The sequence below is a fragment of the Bacillus rossius genome, chromosome 1 (assembly GCF_032445375.1).
Source record: "Bacillus rossius redtenbacheri isolate Brsri chromosome 1, Brsri_v3, whole genome shotgun sequence".
Lineage (NCBI taxonomy): Eukaryota > Metazoa > Arthropoda > Insecta > Phasmatodea > Bacillidae > Bacillus > Bacillus rossius.
In genome coordinates, this window is record NC_086330.1 from 143,584,661 (window position 1) to 143,605,756 (window position 21,096).

Consider the following 21,096-nt stretch of genomic DNA (forward strand, 5'->3'; position numbering starts at 1 on the left):
AGGAAGCAATTTTGCGTTTTGTAGCATGTGCCGTGCTGATTTTTCTATCTCGCATAGTGGAAGAGGAGACGTGAAACATTTCACTACAAAAAAACACAACTAACACGTGAAGTGTATTGCTTCCAATAAAAAAATAATAATTTTGCTGTGAACAGTGATAATAGTGTGACATCGTCCGGGGCTACGCCCAGCTCGATATGCCATCACACCCCACCACTCCACTCCTTCCCTGGCGTTTGAATCTCCCGCCGACATGTGTGTGTGTGCGTGTGAGAGCGCCGCGAACCACAGGAAGAGGGCGCAGTAGAATCAGTGCTTCGTACCCCTAAATTATTAGTAATTGGATGTTTGTAATTCGCTTTTCTTTTTCACCCCTGTTATTTTTATAATATTTGTCATTTCAATAATTAACGTAAATTTTAAGTGTATTGATGAAATATCCTGCAGGCCGCCAGAGACGTAGACTTGCCGAGGCCATAATGCAAAACCGATCTTCATCTTTTATTTAGAACTGTATAATAAATTTCTAATGTAATTCTTATATTTTATAATTATATGTAAGAAATTAAAGAATAGCTTTTAGGGTTTTCTTGAGTAAGCCTCGGCGCAATACGGCCCGAATAACGGTACCCTCCGTTTGGCGCGCTGCGTCATTGTCTAGCCACCCCGACGGCCATTGCTCGCCCCAGTCGATCTCTAGCGCTCACCGAGGTAGGAAGCACGCCGCACTCCGGGGACTTCAACTTTGATATTCATCTGATCCGGTAATTCTGTCGACTCGTAAGTAATCTAAAACGTTTTCGTATATCCCCGGGGCCTACCTCGGGAGCCGACTGTTTGATTAATAGCTGTTAACTCCGGTAACGGGACTTGAAACCTTCGCGAACATTCTAGCACGGCCACGTGGTGGCCGGCCTCACCTAAGCCTATTGCGCCGTAAGGCTTTTGACTGTTAAACGACGAGACTAGGAGTGTGTAAGGAGTTACCGTGTCTATGTGTATGCAAGGCCAATAAAAACCCGGATCCGTACCTTGTGTTGTGATTGGCCACGTGTGTGTTACCCGAGTACCTAGGGGCGTGTGGGACGCCTTAAGAGCCCACGGTAGGGATTAAAGCGTGCCCGACGCTGATAGCGGGCTATAGGTCTGGTTATTGTATAGGCAGTATTCGGGGGAAAACGAGTCACGTCTCCACACGGGCGACGTCACGCCCTGGGATCGGAGTCTTGCCGGGTCCACGTGCCCCTACACGTGGTGGCGCCCATTAAATTACCGTCTAACATCCGAACAACAACCCCCGGCCACGTCATGTGGCGCCCAAGAGCGTGGGGCGTGACAAAACTGCAGGAATAACTAGGACCGAGGCGCGAAGGAAATGTGCTGTTGTTGCACGGAGCGAGCGGAGCGGATAACGGTACTCTGGCGCGCCGGCCACGTGTTCAGCCAAGCGCACGCTTCCAGGAATCCGCGCACAAACAACGCACTCCGAGCGCAGTGAGTAACACGTTGCTGATGTGGACGTGAGGACTGTTCGTGTGTAGAGTAACACGTGCGTAGACATGTATCCGGACGAGTGTATCGGGTGTTACTACCCCTGCCCGAGCTGGGACTTGCATGGCAGGACCGCCGCCGGGTATGAGTGTGGCAACTGCACCGAGTACCGCATACACGGCGTGACGAAGTGTGGCGCTAGTTCGTGACCTGGAGGAATTAGCGAGGGCTACCACTGCCAGGAATGTGCCAGCCTGTGGCATCGTAGCTGTATCAGCGAGCGTGAAAGGACCATACTGCGCAAGTTTTTCACCTTCACGTGCGCACGATGTACCGCCTACCTAGCCGCCCAGGCGCAGTACCAGGCAGAGGCGCCGAAAATTTCTTTTCCACGACACGCCTCGACGCCGCCCACGCCGACGCCGCTCAAGCCGAAAACGACGCAGATCGACTCGCCGACGCATCACGTGCCAACGACGCCGACACCAGCATCACGAAGGTACGTCCCGACGTCACCCGCATCGTCACGTGTTCCGACGCCTACCGCCCTGACTAAGACGCCCGTCGTCCCGACGCCGACGCCCGTCGTCCCGACGCCGAAACTCATCGACTTGACGCCTCCCGACACAAGTCCGATCCCGCCGCCGCCTGCCACACTGCGTTTCGTCGACCCGACACCACTTATCCCGACTCCGACGCTCGCCGTCCCGACGCCGACAATTCCGCTACCGCCACCTCCTGTCCTGGAGCCGCCAACCCCGGCACCTCTCGTCGACCTGATGGCTCCCGACGCTGGTCCTAACGCATCATCGCCAGCAAGACCTCGTTTCGCCGACCTGACGCCACTCATCCCGACTATGATGACGCTTGACTCGCCGAAGCCAACCGAGCGACGCCCGACAACGACCGTCCCGCCGCAGTCTGCCACGCCGTCCAGCACCCGCCTCGTGTCGGAGACACCTCCCGACGCCGGAATGACCTCGCCACCGCACCGAACCGCCGTCCCGACGCCACCAAGGTCATTTCCGGCGAAACCCGCATCGTCTCCGCCACACGACTCGCCACGGACGCCACCAGACTCGACGCCGACGCTTCGTGTCACCTTGTCGCCACCACCTGGCTTCGACGTCATCATGCCGTCGTCACCGCCAACCGAGTGCTCAGTCGCAAAAGGGACGCTTTGCGACACGATGTCCAGGGCCATGACGCCGAGACGCCTGAGCGCCGCCCCGCCGCCTGGATCGCTCCTCTGTACCCGCCTGGATTTGCTCCTCTGTGCCCGCCTGGCTTCGAGGCACAGACGGATGAACCGGACCGAAAGAGACGGACGCGCGCGACGCCGACGCTGACGCCGCCTACAGGCCCACCCGACGCGACGCCAGGAACGACCAAGACGCCACGACGCCCGATTCCGACGCCGATCGCCACAGTATCGGTACGCCGACCAAGTGCCTCGCCACCCGAGACGCCACGCGCATGCCGCAAGTTGGCAACATTGAGACGCTGCACCTTCAAGTCACCGCAGCTACGGGGTCGTCGGAGCTCCCTGCATCCGCCTGACGCAATGCAGGTCGACGCCACGACACCTGGACGCCCGACCGTCCCACCACCGAATGTGACAACCACCCGTGCACCTGTCACCCGTCAGTCACTACGAGCCGCAAAGCGCCCGCATGTCTGCGAGGCCGAGCCGGGCCGTGCCGAGCGCCGCCCGCGCTTGCTGCCTGCCTGTCACGAGCCGCCTGACCTTGGTCGCCGCCGCTCCTGTCGGCCGGCACCTTGGCCACCGCCGCGCCGCCTCGCGCTGCGAGACGCAACAGACGCAGCAGCCGCAGCAGCCGCGGATTTGGAGCCGGAGCAACTGGTGGGTCTCCACACCCAAGGTTAGTCAGCCAGCGCCCATTCTGCCCGTGTGTATTGTCCGTCATGTAAATATTACTCGCCCGCCATCATGTCAACATCGTCGTTCGCCTTCATGTAAACAGTGCTCGCCCATCACGTCAACATTGCCACCTGCTCGCACGGACGTAAACAATAACATTGCCACGTGCGCGAGGTAAACATTGCGGGCCACGCCCACCCAACTGTCAACGGCGCGCGGCCATATCGAGCTACTTTCGGGGGGGGCAATTGACATCGTCCGGGGCTACGCCCAGCTCGATATGCCATCACACCCCACCACTCCACTCCTTCCCTGGCGTTTGAATCTCCCGCCGACATGTGTGTGTGTGCGTGTGAGAGCGCCGCGAACCACAGGAAGAGGGCGCAGTAGAATCAGTGCTTCGTACCCCTAAATTATTAGTAATTGGATGTTTGTAATTCGCTTTTCTTTTTCACCCCTGTTATTTTTATAATATTTGTCATTTCAATAATTAACGTAAATTTTAAGTGTATTGATGAAATATCCTGCAGGCCGCCAGAGACGTAGACTTGCCGAGGCCATAATGCAAAACCGATCTTCATCTTTTATTTAGAACTGTATAATAAATTTCTAATGTAATTCTTATATTTTATAATTATATGTAAGAAATTAAAGAATAGCTTTTAGGGTTTTCTTGAGTAAGCCTCGGCGCAATACGGCCCGAATAACGGTACCCTCCGTTTGGCGCGCTGCGTCATTGTCTAGCCACCCCGACGGCCATTGCTCGCCCCAGTCGATCTCTAGCGCTCACCGAGGTAGGAAGCACGCCGCACTCCGGGGACTTCAACTTTGATATTCATCTGATCCGGTAATTCTGTCGACTCGTAAGTAATCTAAAACGTTTTCGTATATCCCCGGGGCCTACCTCGGGAGCCGACTGTTTGATTAATAGCTGTTAACTCCGGTAACGGGACTTGAAACCTTCGCGAACATTCTAGCACGGCCACGTGGTGGCCGGCCTCACCTAAGCCTATTGCGCCGTAAGGCTTTTGACTGTTAAACGACGAGACTAGGAGTGTGTAAGGAGTTACCGTGTCTATGTGTATGCAAGGCCAATAAAAACCCGGATCCGTACCTTGTGTTGTGATTGGCCACGTGTGTGTTACCCGAGTACCTAGGGGCGTGTGGGACGCCTTAAGAGCCCACGGTAGGGATTAAAGCGTGCCCGACGCTGAGAGCGGGCTATAGGTCTGGTTATTGTATAGGCAGTATTCGGGGGAAAACGAGTCACGTCTCCACACGGGCGACGTCACGCCCTGGGATCGGAGTCTTGCCGGGTCCACGTGCCCCTACACGTGGTGGCGCCCATTAAATTACCGTCTAACATCCGAACAACAACCCCCGGCCACGTCAAGTGTTACACGAGCAGAATGTTATTTTACATCTTTTTTATTTGCTGCCTTGCGTGATCACTACACGACAGCGCTAAATTGTGTTCAACTAAATTAAATCTGCAACCTATAATTTGTTGAAATAAATTTTGAAGCAGAGACCATGTAACATATGTACAGGTGTGTCACTTAAATTTAAAGATTCTCATTTGTTGTTTTTTATATCTAACCTGTATTTATGGGCCTAAAAATTTTTATCGAGGACCTCATGATTTTTTTAATTTGAATGTTGGAAGGTCTGTAATTAGTAGGGAAAGTAGTATAAATAATGGGAAAATTACAACTTCGGCAACTCGAACATTAAGAGAATTATATCACTAGCCAAGTTCCTAAAATCACAGCTGTGACTAGCTTTGGAATCATGTCAGAATTTTTGTTAGAGCTTGAATTAGTAATTTTTACCTTTTATTGTTTTATTGCTAAAGATAGTAGTTTATGTGGTAATTTTTAGACCAATTTTGTTTCCAATACAGTAGTTTTCAGTGTTAATTGTTTCAATCTTTTTATTTTTGATTCTGTTTATTCATTATTATTCACCAAGCATAACACTGCAATGTTTCTTAGTAATTATTTCACAGAAGAAGTATAGTTTGGCAATAAAACAATTTGGAACACATAATTGCACTGAATTCCTTTCAAAAATAAATTGGCTAGTATTCTTCTGTTTAAAATATTTACCTATGTCGGTAATGTAAAGAGAGTTAATATGAGAAGCAAGATCAAACAAAGTAAAATAAATTTTTTCTTCTCCATTTGCTTAATTACATTTTGGTACACACTTCTTGATAAATAAATGACATTCATTGAGCTAAATATATTAAAGATTAAATATATGTGATTTGAGTTGAATTGTGTTTAATTTCTGATTTTTTAAATGTTTTAAGTTGCATTTTGGTGCTATATGATGTATTAACTTGTATTTTGGTGTTATATAGTATATAGTGTATTAACATTCTTTTTTGTGTTATTTCAGTTTGATTGGAATTCACAAAAAAATCTTGTCAGTAGTTATTGCTCTCTGTTTTAAGTATGGCCTATGTTGGAAAATGGGATGTTAATAAAGAGTCCAAACAATTTTTTTTATTGCACTATCATGTGTTATAGGTCTAGGCAATTAATAATAGTTATGGTGTTTATCTCACTGTGTGTTGTAATATTTTAAAATATTTGTTGATGCAAATACATACCTAACTGAAACATTTTGTCACCCCTTAACATAAGCAGGATCTGTGGGTAAATATTTTCAATATGGTATTATCTACATCAGCATTTGTGGAAAAATTTAAAGGTGAGAATTTTCTTATCTTGAAAATTCCACTTGAAAGCATTTTTGAAGTTGGATGATTAATGGGACATCATTAATGGCAACTCATCATTAAGGAGATTTTAAGTCATGACATAGGAACAGAAAGCAAATTATGGGTTTGATCTTCTTTGATCTGTATTCCAGGATAGTGGATGGAGTGATAGCCAACATCGACAGGATGTTTCCAGACATGAACATGAATATCTCCAGGCCCTTTGCTTCAAATGCTGTCTTGCAGGTCTGGAGTTAACATTTTATTCTTAATTTTACTTTCTCCCCATGCACAGCTTAATTAAGAGAAACACTAGATGTGTTTAACTAAGCCAGTGCGAAGCCTCAACTGAGCGAATAAAATCAAAGCTCTTTTTAATATTCAATTGGACTTTGCTAATAAATTTGCTATTCATTTTATTTGAAGCTTTGAATGTAATGCAAAGTTTTTGCAATTGATGTGAAGCTTCACATTTTTTGTGAAGTTTTAAAACACTGGATGCCTAAGAAAGCCGTTTCTCAGTTATGAGACCAAATTTTTAAAATTAGAAATAGTGCTCTTTAATTTCAATGTATTATGTGTTGAAGATTTTTTGTGGATGTCTGTTTTTCTCAATCAAAACTGAATTTTTTTTTTAGATGTTTTATTAATATCATTTGATACTAAAAATATGTAGGCTGACTGCTAAAAGTAGTTTCTTCTGTAAAATAATAATTGATGTTTTTCATTGAATTTTTTTTTTGTTTGTTTCTCAATGACAACTGTAATCATTCTGCCAATATACAAAAGTGTATGGTCTTAGAAAAATCAAAAGCAGGAAAATAAAAAAAAAATATTGTAACTTATTATAATTAAAGATAGAATAAAATATATTATTGATGTTAACATGCTGGGTAGTATAATTCTGGCAACAGTGGTCGCTGTTTACTTTGTACCGCAATCCAAGCCTGAGACAGACTATAGCAGTACGGTTGGCTTTTTTTTTTTTTTTTGTAGATTACACTTGGCCAGGTGTTGAAAGCGCTGATGGCGTTCAAAGGTCTGATGATTGAGTGGGTGGTGGTGAAGGCGTTCACGGAGACGCTGGACCTGTGGACGGAGTCGAGGCACAAGGTGTTCAGGAAGGTGACGGAGAACGCCCACGCGGCCATGCTGCACTACTACTCTCCGACGGTGCCTGACCTCGCGGTGCGGTCCTTCATGGTGAGGGCTTCCTGTGTGATGCGTGCGATTGCTTACAGGGGTGGACCCAGCTTCGAGTCTTGGGACCTACCAGTTTCATTGGAGGTCTAAAATGTTGAAAAATAACAGCCTTTTTTAAAGTTTAAAATTAATTATAAATGATATTAAGTAGATTATTTGTTGTTTTTTTGTTGTTGCCTCTAGTTTTTTTTATTCTAGTGGGTTTTTGAGGCCAGGGGGGGTGGTAGGGCTATAACCCCTACCATAGGACCTTATAGTGTTTGTAACTCTTCTTGTAGGAGTAAGATGGGTCATCTAGTCTCTCATATTAATTAATAAACTATCCGAACAATTTAATCAGTTTTGTTTTAGTAACAAAAACTATTTTAACAAAGGTTCCTAAAAAAACTAAAAAAAAATACTGTAGGCAAAGAACCAGAACTCATCTCGGATTCGTTTCTATCATTTATTTAGGTATTGATTATGTAGTTTTAATGTTTTTAAATTCAGACTATTTTAACTGCATGTTCTCATTTCCTCACAACAGTTACCTACTGTCAGTTCTTATTTTCCTGTAAAATGTTTGAGTCATGGTTTGAGATGCCTTTTGGTAAATAGCATTCTTAAAATGAAATATTGAAGAAGATTTTAGGTTGTAATTTGTAATCATTTAGAAAATGTATTTTATGAGCAGCTACATAGTATTAAATACGTAGTTATTGAAAATTATTATTTTTTAAACTCTAAAACTATGTGCTGATAGCAAGTTATAAAGTTGTATCTATCTCACTAGGCTATGCCATAGTACCTTCGTAATTAAAACAAAGTTTATAAAAATAAATGTTACGTTCATTCTTAAAAATTTTAAATAATAATTTTTGATAAGACATTTGATGAAGTTGCAAAATACAGTTGCTGTGCAATTTGGAGTTGTTTCAAATGAAGACAATGTAAGGTTTAGGCTAGGTGTGTGTGAATATCAGTTTTTTAGTTCGAATTGAATACAAAAACAAAATAATTCTCAAATACGAATATTGTTTTTGAATTAAGAATGAGAATTTGAATCACACTTTTTTTTTTCTTTCTTTTTCACATTACAAGGAGAGTCGGTGTTGTATGTTGTCCATGGTTCTTTACATTTATTTTTCTACTACTGGTTCGTGTGACAAAATGAAGACAGTAATTAGTTTTCCAGTTAAGTCATAAATTGTCATGTTTTGAATCGTTCACAAGATTTTTCTGGCTACTGTTTTATGAGACAGTAGTGAAATAACTTTGAATACTTGTCTAAAAGTCAAGAGTATTGTTCATGGTTTTAATCATGCTGCCCCATTAATACACCTGAACTGTGTATTAATATCACAAAAATGACATAATCTCAACATTAACGTTGATAAATGACCAACTCAGTTCCTCATTTCTAAGTGTTAGTAGTGATGGGTCGATTCCGATTCCGGAATCGGTCGGTTCCACCGATTCCACTGGAATCGTGGGATTCAGAATACAATGGTTTTGGAATCGACCATGACCGATTCCTGCATTGTTTTTAAGTTTGCAAAATACATAATCTACGCAATGTAAGAAAATATTAAAATGCATGCAAATATAATTTTTAAAACTACATAATACAATCTTTTTTTACGGAACTGATTAACGTATTTATTTACTTGCACCGCCATTTTCCCTACTGTACAAATGCAGTATCTACTTTCCCACTTTAAGCAAAAGCATTTTTAGGAAATTACGTTGCAGCAGCACTGCATTTAATAGCAAACCTTCAAAAATAATTAGACAAAACCATAAATGTTTAAAGAAAATTATGTAAATGTAAACGGCAAATAATGTAAACGTTAACTATTTGATCATGGCAGCTACATTTGCCATTGTAAACAACCTAATTTTTTTTTGTGCTACCTGCCATGGTAAACCATACGGCCATGAACAAAATCTTTGGTGACGTGAACGTGAACATCTCTACACATTAAACTTTAAAGAATTAAAATGAAATAATTTTTGAATGAAATTTTACCCAAATTCACAGTGGATTATTGCAACCATATTAAAATAAGTTTAAAAGCAACATAACCAAATTGCTTTAAATCGGCGTTCTTGTGCGTGTTCAGCGATGCTCGTTTTACGTTAGATATATTTTGGAAAGGCAGTTGGCAAGTCTGAATTTCCAAACATTGCTGCGGAAACGTTCGTAAATTTTTATTACCAAACGGCAAACATAAACAATCTTTTGAAAGTAGTTGTGTTAGTTTAACAGAATTGTTTCCGATAAATTTCTGAAATGAATTAAATGTTAACACGCGATTATTTGAAGAGTTTAAATATTTTGTGTAGGAAAATCTCACCATAAAATGTGAAAATTTTGAGATGCTAAAAATTGCACAGAACTTTCTTACTCAAGAACCGAAAATTTATTTTCTCTTTACGATTGTGAGGAACTGCAAGACTGGATGGATTTATTCTTTTCACCAAGTGAGATAATTAAGTTCTAGGTAATATATTAAAACGTAAGCATCTCTGACATTTTATTTTAGTGTGGTGCATATTTGTTTGTCATTTCCATCATAATGAGATAATAAAGTTTTATTTTTACATTTCCCTTTTTTATTTTTTTTCGCCATGGTCCCTTGAAATATGTATAAACGAGGTTATATTGACATTTTATTTGGATCATTATTTAGTTGTGCTTGAAAATAAAATTCTTAACCTAACCGTACAAACCCTCTTTTTTTACAATTAATTAATTGAGTTGATAATGTAAGGTATCTAAAGTTTGTTAAGTTATAACATTATTTACAATTTAAGTCATTAGACATCTTTGATTATTGGCAGTGTTTGAACACGTGTTTCGTCTAACTATATGCAAGGTTAAAAGGCCAAATTGTGCTAGAAATACAAGGTAGCGTAACTTGATGGTAATGAACATACTTTTTAACATTATATAAGCTGGATATAATGTTAATTTCTGCACAGAAAATGAAACACAACATAATTACATTTTTAAAATCATAAACAACCTTTTTTTTCTTAGTATATTACTCTGTTGAACATTGTCAGATAAAAATTAAGGAATCCGAATCGGATTCGAAGAATCAACCCTTTAATTTAAGAATCGAAAATGGAATTGGAATCGGTATATTTTAGGAATCGGCCCAACACTAAGTGTTAGTATTCAAAATAAAATAGAATACTAATAATAAACTGTTCGTATTTGTATTCATAAATTCAAATATTTGTACAGACATAGTTTAGTCGTGATTCTAAGTTTCGGTAAGTATAATTAAATTAGTAGCATTTGAACAGATTTATGCAGGCAATAACACAATTACTATAAAGTATAAACTATTTGTGCCAATTGGTAGTTACGGTATGTATCTCATGTAAAACTATATTTCAGTGCATAATACCTACAAATTTTCTCAAAGGGATTTCTTTTATAAGGCCTAATATAAACGCTTATTGTGACAGACAAAAATTACAATGGAAAAATTATTGAGCACAGTAAAATCTTAAGTAATTAATATTTAAGTAATAAAATTTTTGTGTGGTCTTCCTTTTGAACAAAGGACAATAGTTTTTGAGACTAGTGTAACAGTAAGAGTTGTTATTTGTATAAGCTATTCTTATGATTAGTAAAATTAACTTATACAAATCATAACTCATAAGTTATAAACTCATATGTTATGAGAAATCCTGTAGTTCTGATATATTTTCACAGATGAAGCAGTGTCTATATTTCATTATTGGTTAATTTAAAAGTGTTGGAAGTACCAACAACCTGCTTGTTTGTAAATTTTCAGAATTTTTTTTTCCAAATAGAACAGGGGAGGGGCCTTACCCTTCCATGGATATGCCCTTGTGTGCACGTGTACAATACAGATAGTTGCTCACTCATGCAGGATACACTACTGCTTTCATGTGTATATATTTTTAAAAAACTTACCGTTTTTTTACATTTTATAAACAGTTCAAAGATAATTTACTTCAATTATTAAGTTGCTGCATTAAGGGCTTGTATGCAGATTAGTGATAGGTCGGATCTCAATTTTCTTGAATCCGAATCTAGATCTCAAGGGTCCAAAATAAAATAATGTGTGAGACATGAAAAATATTAACGATGGTGTTGAAACATTTAACCCTTTAAATGTTTTATTCACATATTAAGTTTCCAGAACAAATACATATTAAATATTTTATGTTTGTAATTGAATGTTAAAAGTACAATATCTTGTGGAATGATAACGAAATAGGTATGAAGAAAAAGATTGATCTTGTGAACTTCATAAGTTATCGGTGTTTAATTTTTTACTTTACTTTATTTCCTTTGATGTTTTTCTTCAAATCTTTTTCCTCGAATATTGAATTCTTTGAATACAGCTGAACCCCTCTCGTCTGCCCTCAGCTGGTCTGCCACACTGGTTGATCCAACCGTGCCCGAGCCGAACTTGTCTCGACTCGACGGTGGCTCACCACCCGTCGTGCCAGTGTTGTCTGCTTTAGTGCTCCGTCATCTCTTGTATCATTTCTGTTGTGCGTGTTTTTCGTACTTTACTGTGCAGACTTTAGTGCTTACAGTTTTTTGGTTTTACGACAGGGTTCTTCTGTGTTTGTTACAGTATTTGTTTTACATTGTGTGTACAGTTGCTAAATGATAAAAATAACATTAATAATATTGCTGGCCTGTAATAAATGCAATATATTATTTCTTTAGAACCAGCTATTGATTTTTTATTATTATTAAGTTTTATTTATATACATACATATTAATAAAACTAAAATCATATGATGTCAAAAATTAACATTTACACTTTAGTTCTTTTTTTTTAAATTTAAATGTAATTTTCATCAAAGACTGGACAAAGGGGAATCACTCCAATAAAGTGTCAAGGAGCTCAATGTAGGCATTACGACAGTAAAAGATTGGAGAAGAAATCGGAAAGACATTGAATCATACACAGTGACAATAGATGGTGAAAACTCTCTTAAGAATCGCAAAACATTGAAAAAGCCTAAACTTTAACTGCTTGAATGCATTGTGGATGTATGTGATTCTGCCAAGAAAGAAGGAAAGGAACCCCAATATCTGGGTAAATTATAAAAGAAAAGGCAATAGGTTTGCACAAAAAATTTGGAAAACCCGTCATGGCATCCAGTTTGTTTCAATTTGTGGTGAAAAACTATTTGCTGATGCCGAAGGTGGATAAGTTTTCTGTGAAGTTTCAAGAAATTGCCTAAGAATATGAACTGTGACCTTGCCAAGTCTATATATAACATAAAGGCAGGCCTAAACTGTAAAATGCTGCCAAACAAAATGCTCGCTGCATTAAATGAAACCATGGCCAGAACGAAACTTATAAAATATAGACTAACTGTTGCTCCTTTCAACAACACTGATGGTACACACAAGCTGCCCCTGTTCGTTATTGGCAAATCTAAGAAGCCTAGAGCATTCAAAAACATAAACTTATCTTCTTTGCCGGTTTATTACCACAATCAAAAATCTGCTTGAATGAATTGCAGTGTTTTCAAATCATGTTTTTTTATGGGTTCGTTCCATCTGTTGAAAAATACTTGAAACAAAAAATGCTTCTGTTCGTGCTCTATTGCTGTTGTGTAACATACCATCACATCCAAGGAGGAATTAGTAATTAAAGGAGACACAAAAGCTATCCTCCTTCCACCAAATGTCACATCTCCTATCCAACCAATGATTCAAGGAGTTATAGAATTTTTAAAGGGGTGGTATTGCAGAAAGTATATCAGCTCAATTTTAGAAAAGTCAGAAGAAGGTTGTTACATATCCCTCAACATCAAACATGCTATCTATATGATTGCGAAACCTTACACACACTGAAAATCTTGGCATAAGGTTTGGCTAAAAGTTATGACCAAAAGTGACCAGTTCGAAGACGAGCAAAACAACGACACGCAGGAAATCGTTAAAAGATCTACAAACTGTACAACCAAATGTCCTTGCCAGTGAAGTTGAGGAGTGGATTTCCCAACGTGACAAAGACTGTGAAACCAGTGAACGCCAATGACAACCAGATTATTGCCGCTGTTTTGGAAAATAATGGTAAAGAAACCGTGAACGAGGTCTCGGACGGTGATGATAACGAACCTCCTACCCAGATTTCACACATCAATGCCAAGAACGCTTTTGATATTGCCCTTCAGTAAATTGAGCATAACTCAATCAACCTCAACAGCTATGTACATTTTTTGGATATAGAAATGGAGAAACACTGTTGCTAAGTCTAGAATTTCATCTGCTAAAAAAATTCTATAACTGTCTCTTTTCTAAGTAATTTTTAAGTATAGGCTACCTTCAATTTTTGCAGTATGTATGTATTTATGTATAAATACATACAGTATGTATTTCTGATAATCCGACTTTTTTTTCATTCCGACCATAACCTCAGTCCCAAAGGTGACGGATTAGAGGGGTTGTACTGTACTAAGTATTTGATGGTATTTGAGGATTTGATTGGCCGATACGTAATACAGATACATCTAAATGAGATTTCACTGTACGTTGGTCGCAGTTAGCTTGGACTTGGGGGAAGGAACCATGGATCCTTCTGTTGCAGACATGGTTCCACAGCTACAGCACGCTGTTCAGCGACCCCTGCAAGCGCTGCGGCAACCACCTGCACAACTCGCTCCCCCCCACGTGGCGGGACTTCCGCTCCCTGGAGCCCTTCCACGAGGAGTGCAAGCCGTGATCCCTGCCGACACTGCACTGGACGGCATGTGTGGTCGGCTGAAGTGTTCTGCTACAGGCCACTAGACGTTTCTAATACCTCCATCTGGCAGTACTTCCCTTGTGGTGCTTTAACTGTGTGGGCCAATCATGGATGCAGGTCGCTGCTACGAGTGATTGAATTTGAAAAATGGTTATGAAATAAATCAGCGAATGTTTGTGGTTCAATATTTCAAACTGGGCTGCATTTATAACAATGTACCGTAGAGACCAGACATGTTCATAAACAATGGCTTCCTGTAAAGTCAGTTCAAAATAAGGTCAAACCTGAGCAAAGTCAGGTCAAACTTATCTAAGTAAGTGTATGGCTCTTCTCTCTATGCAGTGGTATACGTTGCTGAGTTGCTAAAGCAATGGTTTTTCCTATTTTGACAATGGTGAAATCCGAGCCAAAGTATAAGAAATTTAGATAATTTTCAAGATTTGTGATGTTTATTTTATGCTCATGTGTATGTATATTTTCTGGCAATGAAATATGAATATACCATAATATATATTAAAAGTACTTTAATATGCATGTTAAGTTGTGTTACTGTACTCTAACAATGTTTAAGTTTGCAGGGGAGGGGGGGGGGCGGGGGGGAGTGGTCATGTGACATGTTTGTAGCCATTTAAGATGTTTGCTATAAAATATTCTCTACTGTGCAACTAAATGTTCAATCTACACATTTTTGCTGTATGTTGACACTGAAGCGGGCACAGATATGTGGTCAGTGACTTTGTGATCTGCTCTTTTGGGATGTCCTGATGAGGAAATTTGGTAACTGCTTCAGCCAGTGTTAACAGGAAGCCAACCCACAGAAATGAGTAACTACAGGCTAGCTCATACCACCCACCATTGCAGATAAGATCAGATATTTACACACTGGTAAACAGGGCTTGTAGGTGGTAGTTAAGCACCCTTTCAGGGATAAATTTTATGGTGGGCTTTAAAACTAGATAATGGACAAAGAAAAAAAAAAAAAAAATTACCTGCAGGTTTTTTTATGGATTCAATTTTACAGATGAAAGGGCAAAACTTTAAAAGTTTAAAAAGCTTTAATAGTATTAATTAAAATCTTTTTGCTTTAAACGTCATTACTGAGTTTGTATTAAAACACTTTGTTATGACATAAAATTCTAATCTGAAAGTGAATGGAAGTATGCTTGTCAGTAATAACTAGAGACCAGAAATATTTGCAATCCGTGAATTTGCGAAAAGTTGCTAAACACTATTAAACAGTGGGAAATTTCTTTTAATGAAAGTTATATATTTTTTAAAGATGATAAACTTTAAAATTTATTTATAAATAATTTTATTTAAGCCTTTTTGTATCTATTTAAAAATTATACAAAAGTTTTCTTTATTTTTTATTTCTTCATCATAAAGATATTGGTGCAAATGCACACTAACTATGATACATCATGGTACACTACATGGAATTCAGTGTTACAAATTATTGTTTTCTGTACCCCAAATTATGGGAGGTGATTGCAGAAGATTCTTTCCGTAGCACTAAAGCTGCAGAGTGAGGCAGAAATGATATTTTGTCTCAGTTTCATACAACTAGCATTTGAAAAATATCACTTATTCACATGAGTGTCAGCAGTTCCACCCCAGTCTACTACATTTTCCCCAGCCACAGATTTCCAAGCCAATTGCACTAACCAGATGTCAATAATGATTTCAGTAATCTAAAAGACTGGGTTGGGAAGGCTTGGAGGTCAGTTTCTTTCATTATTTCATGGAAATAAATATATTCTGGAATTTATTAAATTAGCATCAAAATTAACTTCTCTGAAAATAATTTGTTGGTAGAATTTATGTGGGATGGAATAATTTTTAATTAATTTACTATGTTGTATAAATTCTTATGGCTCTTTAGTAAGCATTGCCTTTTTAGCTTTAGAAATTTATTTTTGACTTAAGATTGTTTCCAATTTTACCCAAGAATTTTGCAATGTCATCTAAGAATTTTAAAACTAGCTACTCAAGAATATGTTGGAAACCAAGTAATAACTAATAAATAATAGCTATGAAAGTTGATATATAGAAACATACAATTCTACAAGCTGTTGAATTAATAGCATAATTTTTCAGTATGTATAGTGAATAAATGATGTGTGCTTCTTGCAAATATCCATCTTCAGCTATGTAGTTCATCAGAAGCAGAAATCAGATAAAAACAACCATAAATTACATTAGCACTATCATGATTGTTAATATGTGTAAAAAAATGTAAATAGTATGTATTTAAGAAGTCAAAAAGAAAGTCTTCCTTATCCCCTCTTTTCCAAAAAAAAGTATGTTATTTCATTATTTACTTTCTTCTTAGTCAAAGGTCGGTAATATTAAAATATTATAAAGATGAGCATTAGTATTTCCTAGTTCATATGTATGCTGAGTATTCATTAGTTGTGTTTGCTTGATGAAATACTACAGTGAAATATCATTACAAAGCCCCTCTCTGTGTAGAGTTTCTCATGTTATAGTACATATTTTTACATCCCTACAAGATGGTACATTTATTAGCAGTTCAGTGCAAAGAATTTTCATTTTTAAGAACAAAAACGGGTTTTTTCAGGTGATGTTGTGTTGAGATTTCACTATACAACATACTGTAATATGTTTTAGTTTGTACTTGTGTGTGTTTGAAAATTTCTGAGTACTACCTATAGTCTTGTCTCAGGCTTATGTTGCAGTGCAGAGTAAATGACGACCACTGTTGCCAGACTGATAATACCCAGCTTGTTAACATTAAAAATTTATTTTGAATACTATCTTTGATTATAATAAATATTAATATAATTTATTGTAATTTTACTGTGTTTTTTTAAGGTTATAAATTAGTGTTTATCAACAGTAGATTCATTCTGAAAAAAATAATAATTAAATGATAAACACCAATTATTATTTCACAGGAAAAACTATTTGTAGCATTTTTTCACTATTAACAAGCATTCCATAAAATTATGCGTTATGCTCTAAAGAGCAAAAAAATTTAATTTAAAATTATGTAAAAACATTAAAAACACAATGGTGTATTTCATTACTACTCCTTGGAAATAAATACAATACAGTAATAAATACAGTAAACTTCCAATTATCCGGCACATCCGGGCTTAGCTGGTCAGGATTACTAAAAATGCTGAATCAATAAACAGTACATTTCTTAATAATAAAAGCTAAGTTGTAGAGCAAATAGGTCTGCAAGATTGTCTGCAAATATTGTTCAGTAGAAATATAAGGATGAACATTTCAACACACACACAGGCCAAAATTAAAATTGTCAATCAACCTAACTAAAACTAAGTGTGAAGCTGAAGAAACTCTAAGCATGCCGATCAATCCTGAACTGTGTCGAACACTGCAGACTGTTGCCAGGCTGAGCAGAGCATTTCTGACTGCCACTTATGTGTGTACCGTAAAAGAGTTTTTCAATCCTAGCTAAAAAAAATTTAGGTTAATAGCTTAGGTTCGCTTAGTTGGCTTTTAAGTCTGTAGGTACATTCATTGGTGGTACTGGACCATCAGGCATTCCGGACTGTTTGATTCCGGACTATAGGAAGTCTACTGTATTATCAGATGATGGTCTTAATAAAATACAAAATAAAATTGTATTTCTAAAATTCTCATTAAAAATTTACTTTACAAAATAAAATGGTTTAGATACATTTAAAATTTTTTTTTATTACATTACAAAGTGTGTATAAAATTGTTTTTGCTTAGTGGTGTGGATCTGGCAATAGAGCACACCGAAATAAGAACAAAGCTAATGGCAGATATTGTTAATTGGAAAGGGTAATGCTCATTTAAATGCACACTGCGATCTAAGGATGAGAAGTGCTATAGTATAGTTATAGTTAGTGTGCCTTGTATGTAAAATCAGTACCTATATGAAAATAACGCTTGAGAAAGTGATAATAAACTTATTCTTTTTTGATGGAGTATGTAATAATTTTACAGTTATTATGTATGTACTTTCATGTTTATGTTTTCATGTTACGTATATGCCTTTTTTGAGCATCTTTTTTTAGTTCAGAATTATGAAATATAATTTATTGGTCTAGTTATAAAACCTCTTAACTCCCGGAGAAAAATTTTACAGGTGTGAAGAATAAAAAACTGGTAACTGCAACATTATTGCTGATTGTAACAATATGCATACCTTGTAACTCCTTCAGGACACTATAAACACACACTCATGACTTATTCTGTAAAATAATAATCTTGTAGGGATAGGAAAATATTGTGAACCATGAGTCCAATACATTTTCCTTTAAACATGAATGTTTTACATCACAGCTTTATTTTTGAAATACAGTAGAACCCCGATTTAACGAAGTGCTACGGTTACCGAAAATGTTTACTCTAAATCGATGTTTCGTTAAATCCGATTTACCGATTTTCAATGACCCCCGCACTCATAATCACGTACCTACGTTTCCATATCGTAAATAGGGTCGACGCTGATATCTTGTGCTGCCGTGCTATCTCAGACTTCGTCAACTTTCCATCTTCAACGTTTTTGATCTCGCTCGTACGGCCCCCGGTTCGTACGTACACCTCGGTCGTACATACAGATTTTTATAAACCGTGAAAAATGAGGCATAAAAAAAAGTTTAAAAATATGTAAAGTGTAAGAAATACGTTAAAGTTTATTAAAATACAGTCGCAACCTGCAGCGTATATAACAAAAACGAGCTACATACACATTGCGTCACAGTAAAAAATTAAAAAAAAAAAGGCCGCAAATTGATGGAAATTTACCGTCCATAGCACGCCGTACGCGGAGAAAGGTCATTGTACTCGGTCAGCTGCTGTTGCGGCGCGGCGTGGCCGCCGGCTGACTCTCTTTGTTCGCTCAGCTGCGCAGCACTTATAAAAAACGTATTCCAAAAACTAAACACCGCGCACAAAGCTCTTACTGAGAATATAGAGCTGTAGCAAACCGTATGTATTCGGTACTGAGTAACGGGTGCACCATCTAGTAACGAGTAACGAAACGTTACACACGGCTGCATCTCGTTACTCGCATTTTGCGTATGTTTTACGCATGCGCGCGCATATTCGATGAATTTGCGTTACAAAGAACGATGTTTGTTTATTAAGTAAAGTATAATTTGGAAATTCGTCGTCAAAGTTTTTTACTGTTTATTAAAGGTATTGTGTGTGTAGACAAAGTTTGAGATTGGAACAGAAACAACGTAAGAAAGTATTGTTTACAAATTAGAAATATGTATGTTTTTGTTTTTTATTATCGCGTATTTTCACGTTTTTTTTTTGTTATTATCTTAAAAGAGATAATATAAAAAAGCCGCATTAATGAGATTTAATTGTTTCTTGGTTAACAAAAGCTGTTAATTATCAAATATTGTTAATTGTTTATATTCTATTTATTATTATTTACGCGACGTAATAATGTACGCGTACGCAATACGACTCGATTCGTTGGTGCAACATAACATAGCTTTTTAATGCGGTTTCAGAAGTAACGAGTAACGTAACGATACGATAGTAATGAGTACTAATTGTTATAGTAACGAATACATATGGGTACGCTTTTTTTCGTTACTTTTACACATCTAGAGAATAATGATAATGGCGTATTGGTGTGACATGGTCACAAGTTGAAAAAACCTGGAGGATGGGAAAGGGAATATTTGGAAACGTGTGATTATTGGCTAGCACTGTTACTATGCGGGCGTATTTGGAAGATAACGTGGTGAGTCAAGCCAAGGATGGAGAAGGGGGAGGGGGATGCGGACAAAGAAACCCTTCATGACGTCATGTGTCGCGGACAGTCTATCTATCCAGGCGCGCGCAATGGCACGCACCTACGCAATTCAGTTACAGCACCAAGAGTTTTTAAGCAATTTGAACAATTTTTTTAATTTTTTCGTATTTGGACAGATGATGCAAAGGCACATATTAATATATAGTACCTCCATTCTATTACTGACACCACAGAGTGTATTTTTTAATAAGATTCCATTACTATTTACTTGCATTTTTTGGAAATCTATATTATTATTTTAATAAATTGGTGATTTTTGTTGGTTCCTGAAAACCTTTACGTTAATCGCTGTTTTCGTTAAATCCGTGTTCGCAAAATCAGGGTTCTACTGTATGTAGTAACAGAGTCATCTCATATTTATGTTTAAAACTTGGTATTTACCATTTTGGATATTAACCGCGGCAACATAAACTGTAATTTTGTTCAGCAATTTTATGAACACACTAGCTTTAAATTACTTCTATAATATGGAACCATTATTTATGTTTATTAATTTTGTTTTTGAGTTCTAACACCTCTTTTCTCATAAATAAATTTAGCAAGAAGGTTGCTAGAACCATGTCACTTAATGGTAGATTGATTGTAACTATAGACTTTTACCTCTTTGCAACTATCGCATTCACCTCTTCCTTTGATGTCCATGGTAAAAAAAATAGCCATGTAATATGTTGTAGTCCATGTTCATAGAAGTTAGTTTATTTTAAAAACTCAAGTTGTCATAAATGTATTTTTTTTAGCAAAATGAGAATTTTTTTATGATGAAAACAATATATTTTTATGACGATATCAGCTAGTTTTATTTACAGTAGAAGTGGGCCTCTATAATGAGCCGTCTATGTTAATGACAAACTAAGTTTAAAAACAAATTTTAATTAAGTTTGGAGTTACAAGTTTGGTAATTCACCCTTTAAATCTTTGTTGTTGAGACTTCTTAAAATTAAAATTGTGCCCCAAAAATATTTCTCGATATGAAACTTGGAGTGGACATGTAGAACTTAATTCTGGGGAGGATGGGGGGAAGAAAAAAAAATATACGTTACAGGGTTTATAGTTAGACAGACTATTATTTTACTTATACTCTTTTTACTTTTACTTGTAATCTTGATAGCAATTTCCAAAATCTATTAAATCTGTACATTGTTTTGCTGTAATTCATACCTTTAAATTGTAATTCATTCTTGGTTGCAGAGTGTTCATAGTATAAATTCTTGGCTCTATTCAAAAAATGTTTTAACATGGTTCTTTTATTAGTATTAATACA

At 38.0% G+C, this 21,096-nt stretch overlaps 1 protein-coding gene across 1 annotated transcript in view; it reads left to right on the forward strand.

The window, feature by feature from the left end:
* LOC134546243 (mediator of RNA polymerase II transcription subunit 27) overlaps positions 1 to 14,575 on the forward strand; it is a 38,806-nt gene extending 24,231 nt beyond the window's left edge. The window contains exons 4-6 of the mRNA XM_063388926.1: positions 6,254 to 6,347; positions 7,098 to 7,304; positions 13,886 to 14,575. Of these exons, the coding sequence (XP_063244996.1) occupies positions 6,254 to 6,347; positions 7,098 to 7,304; positions 13,886 to 14,020 (436 nt within the window). The 3' untranslated portion in view covers positions 14,021 to 14,575. The remainder of the gene's footprint in view (positions 1 to 6,253; positions 6,348 to 7,097; positions 7,305 to 13,885) is intronic.
* The last annotated feature ends 6,521 nt before the right edge of the window (positions 14,576 to 21,096 follow it).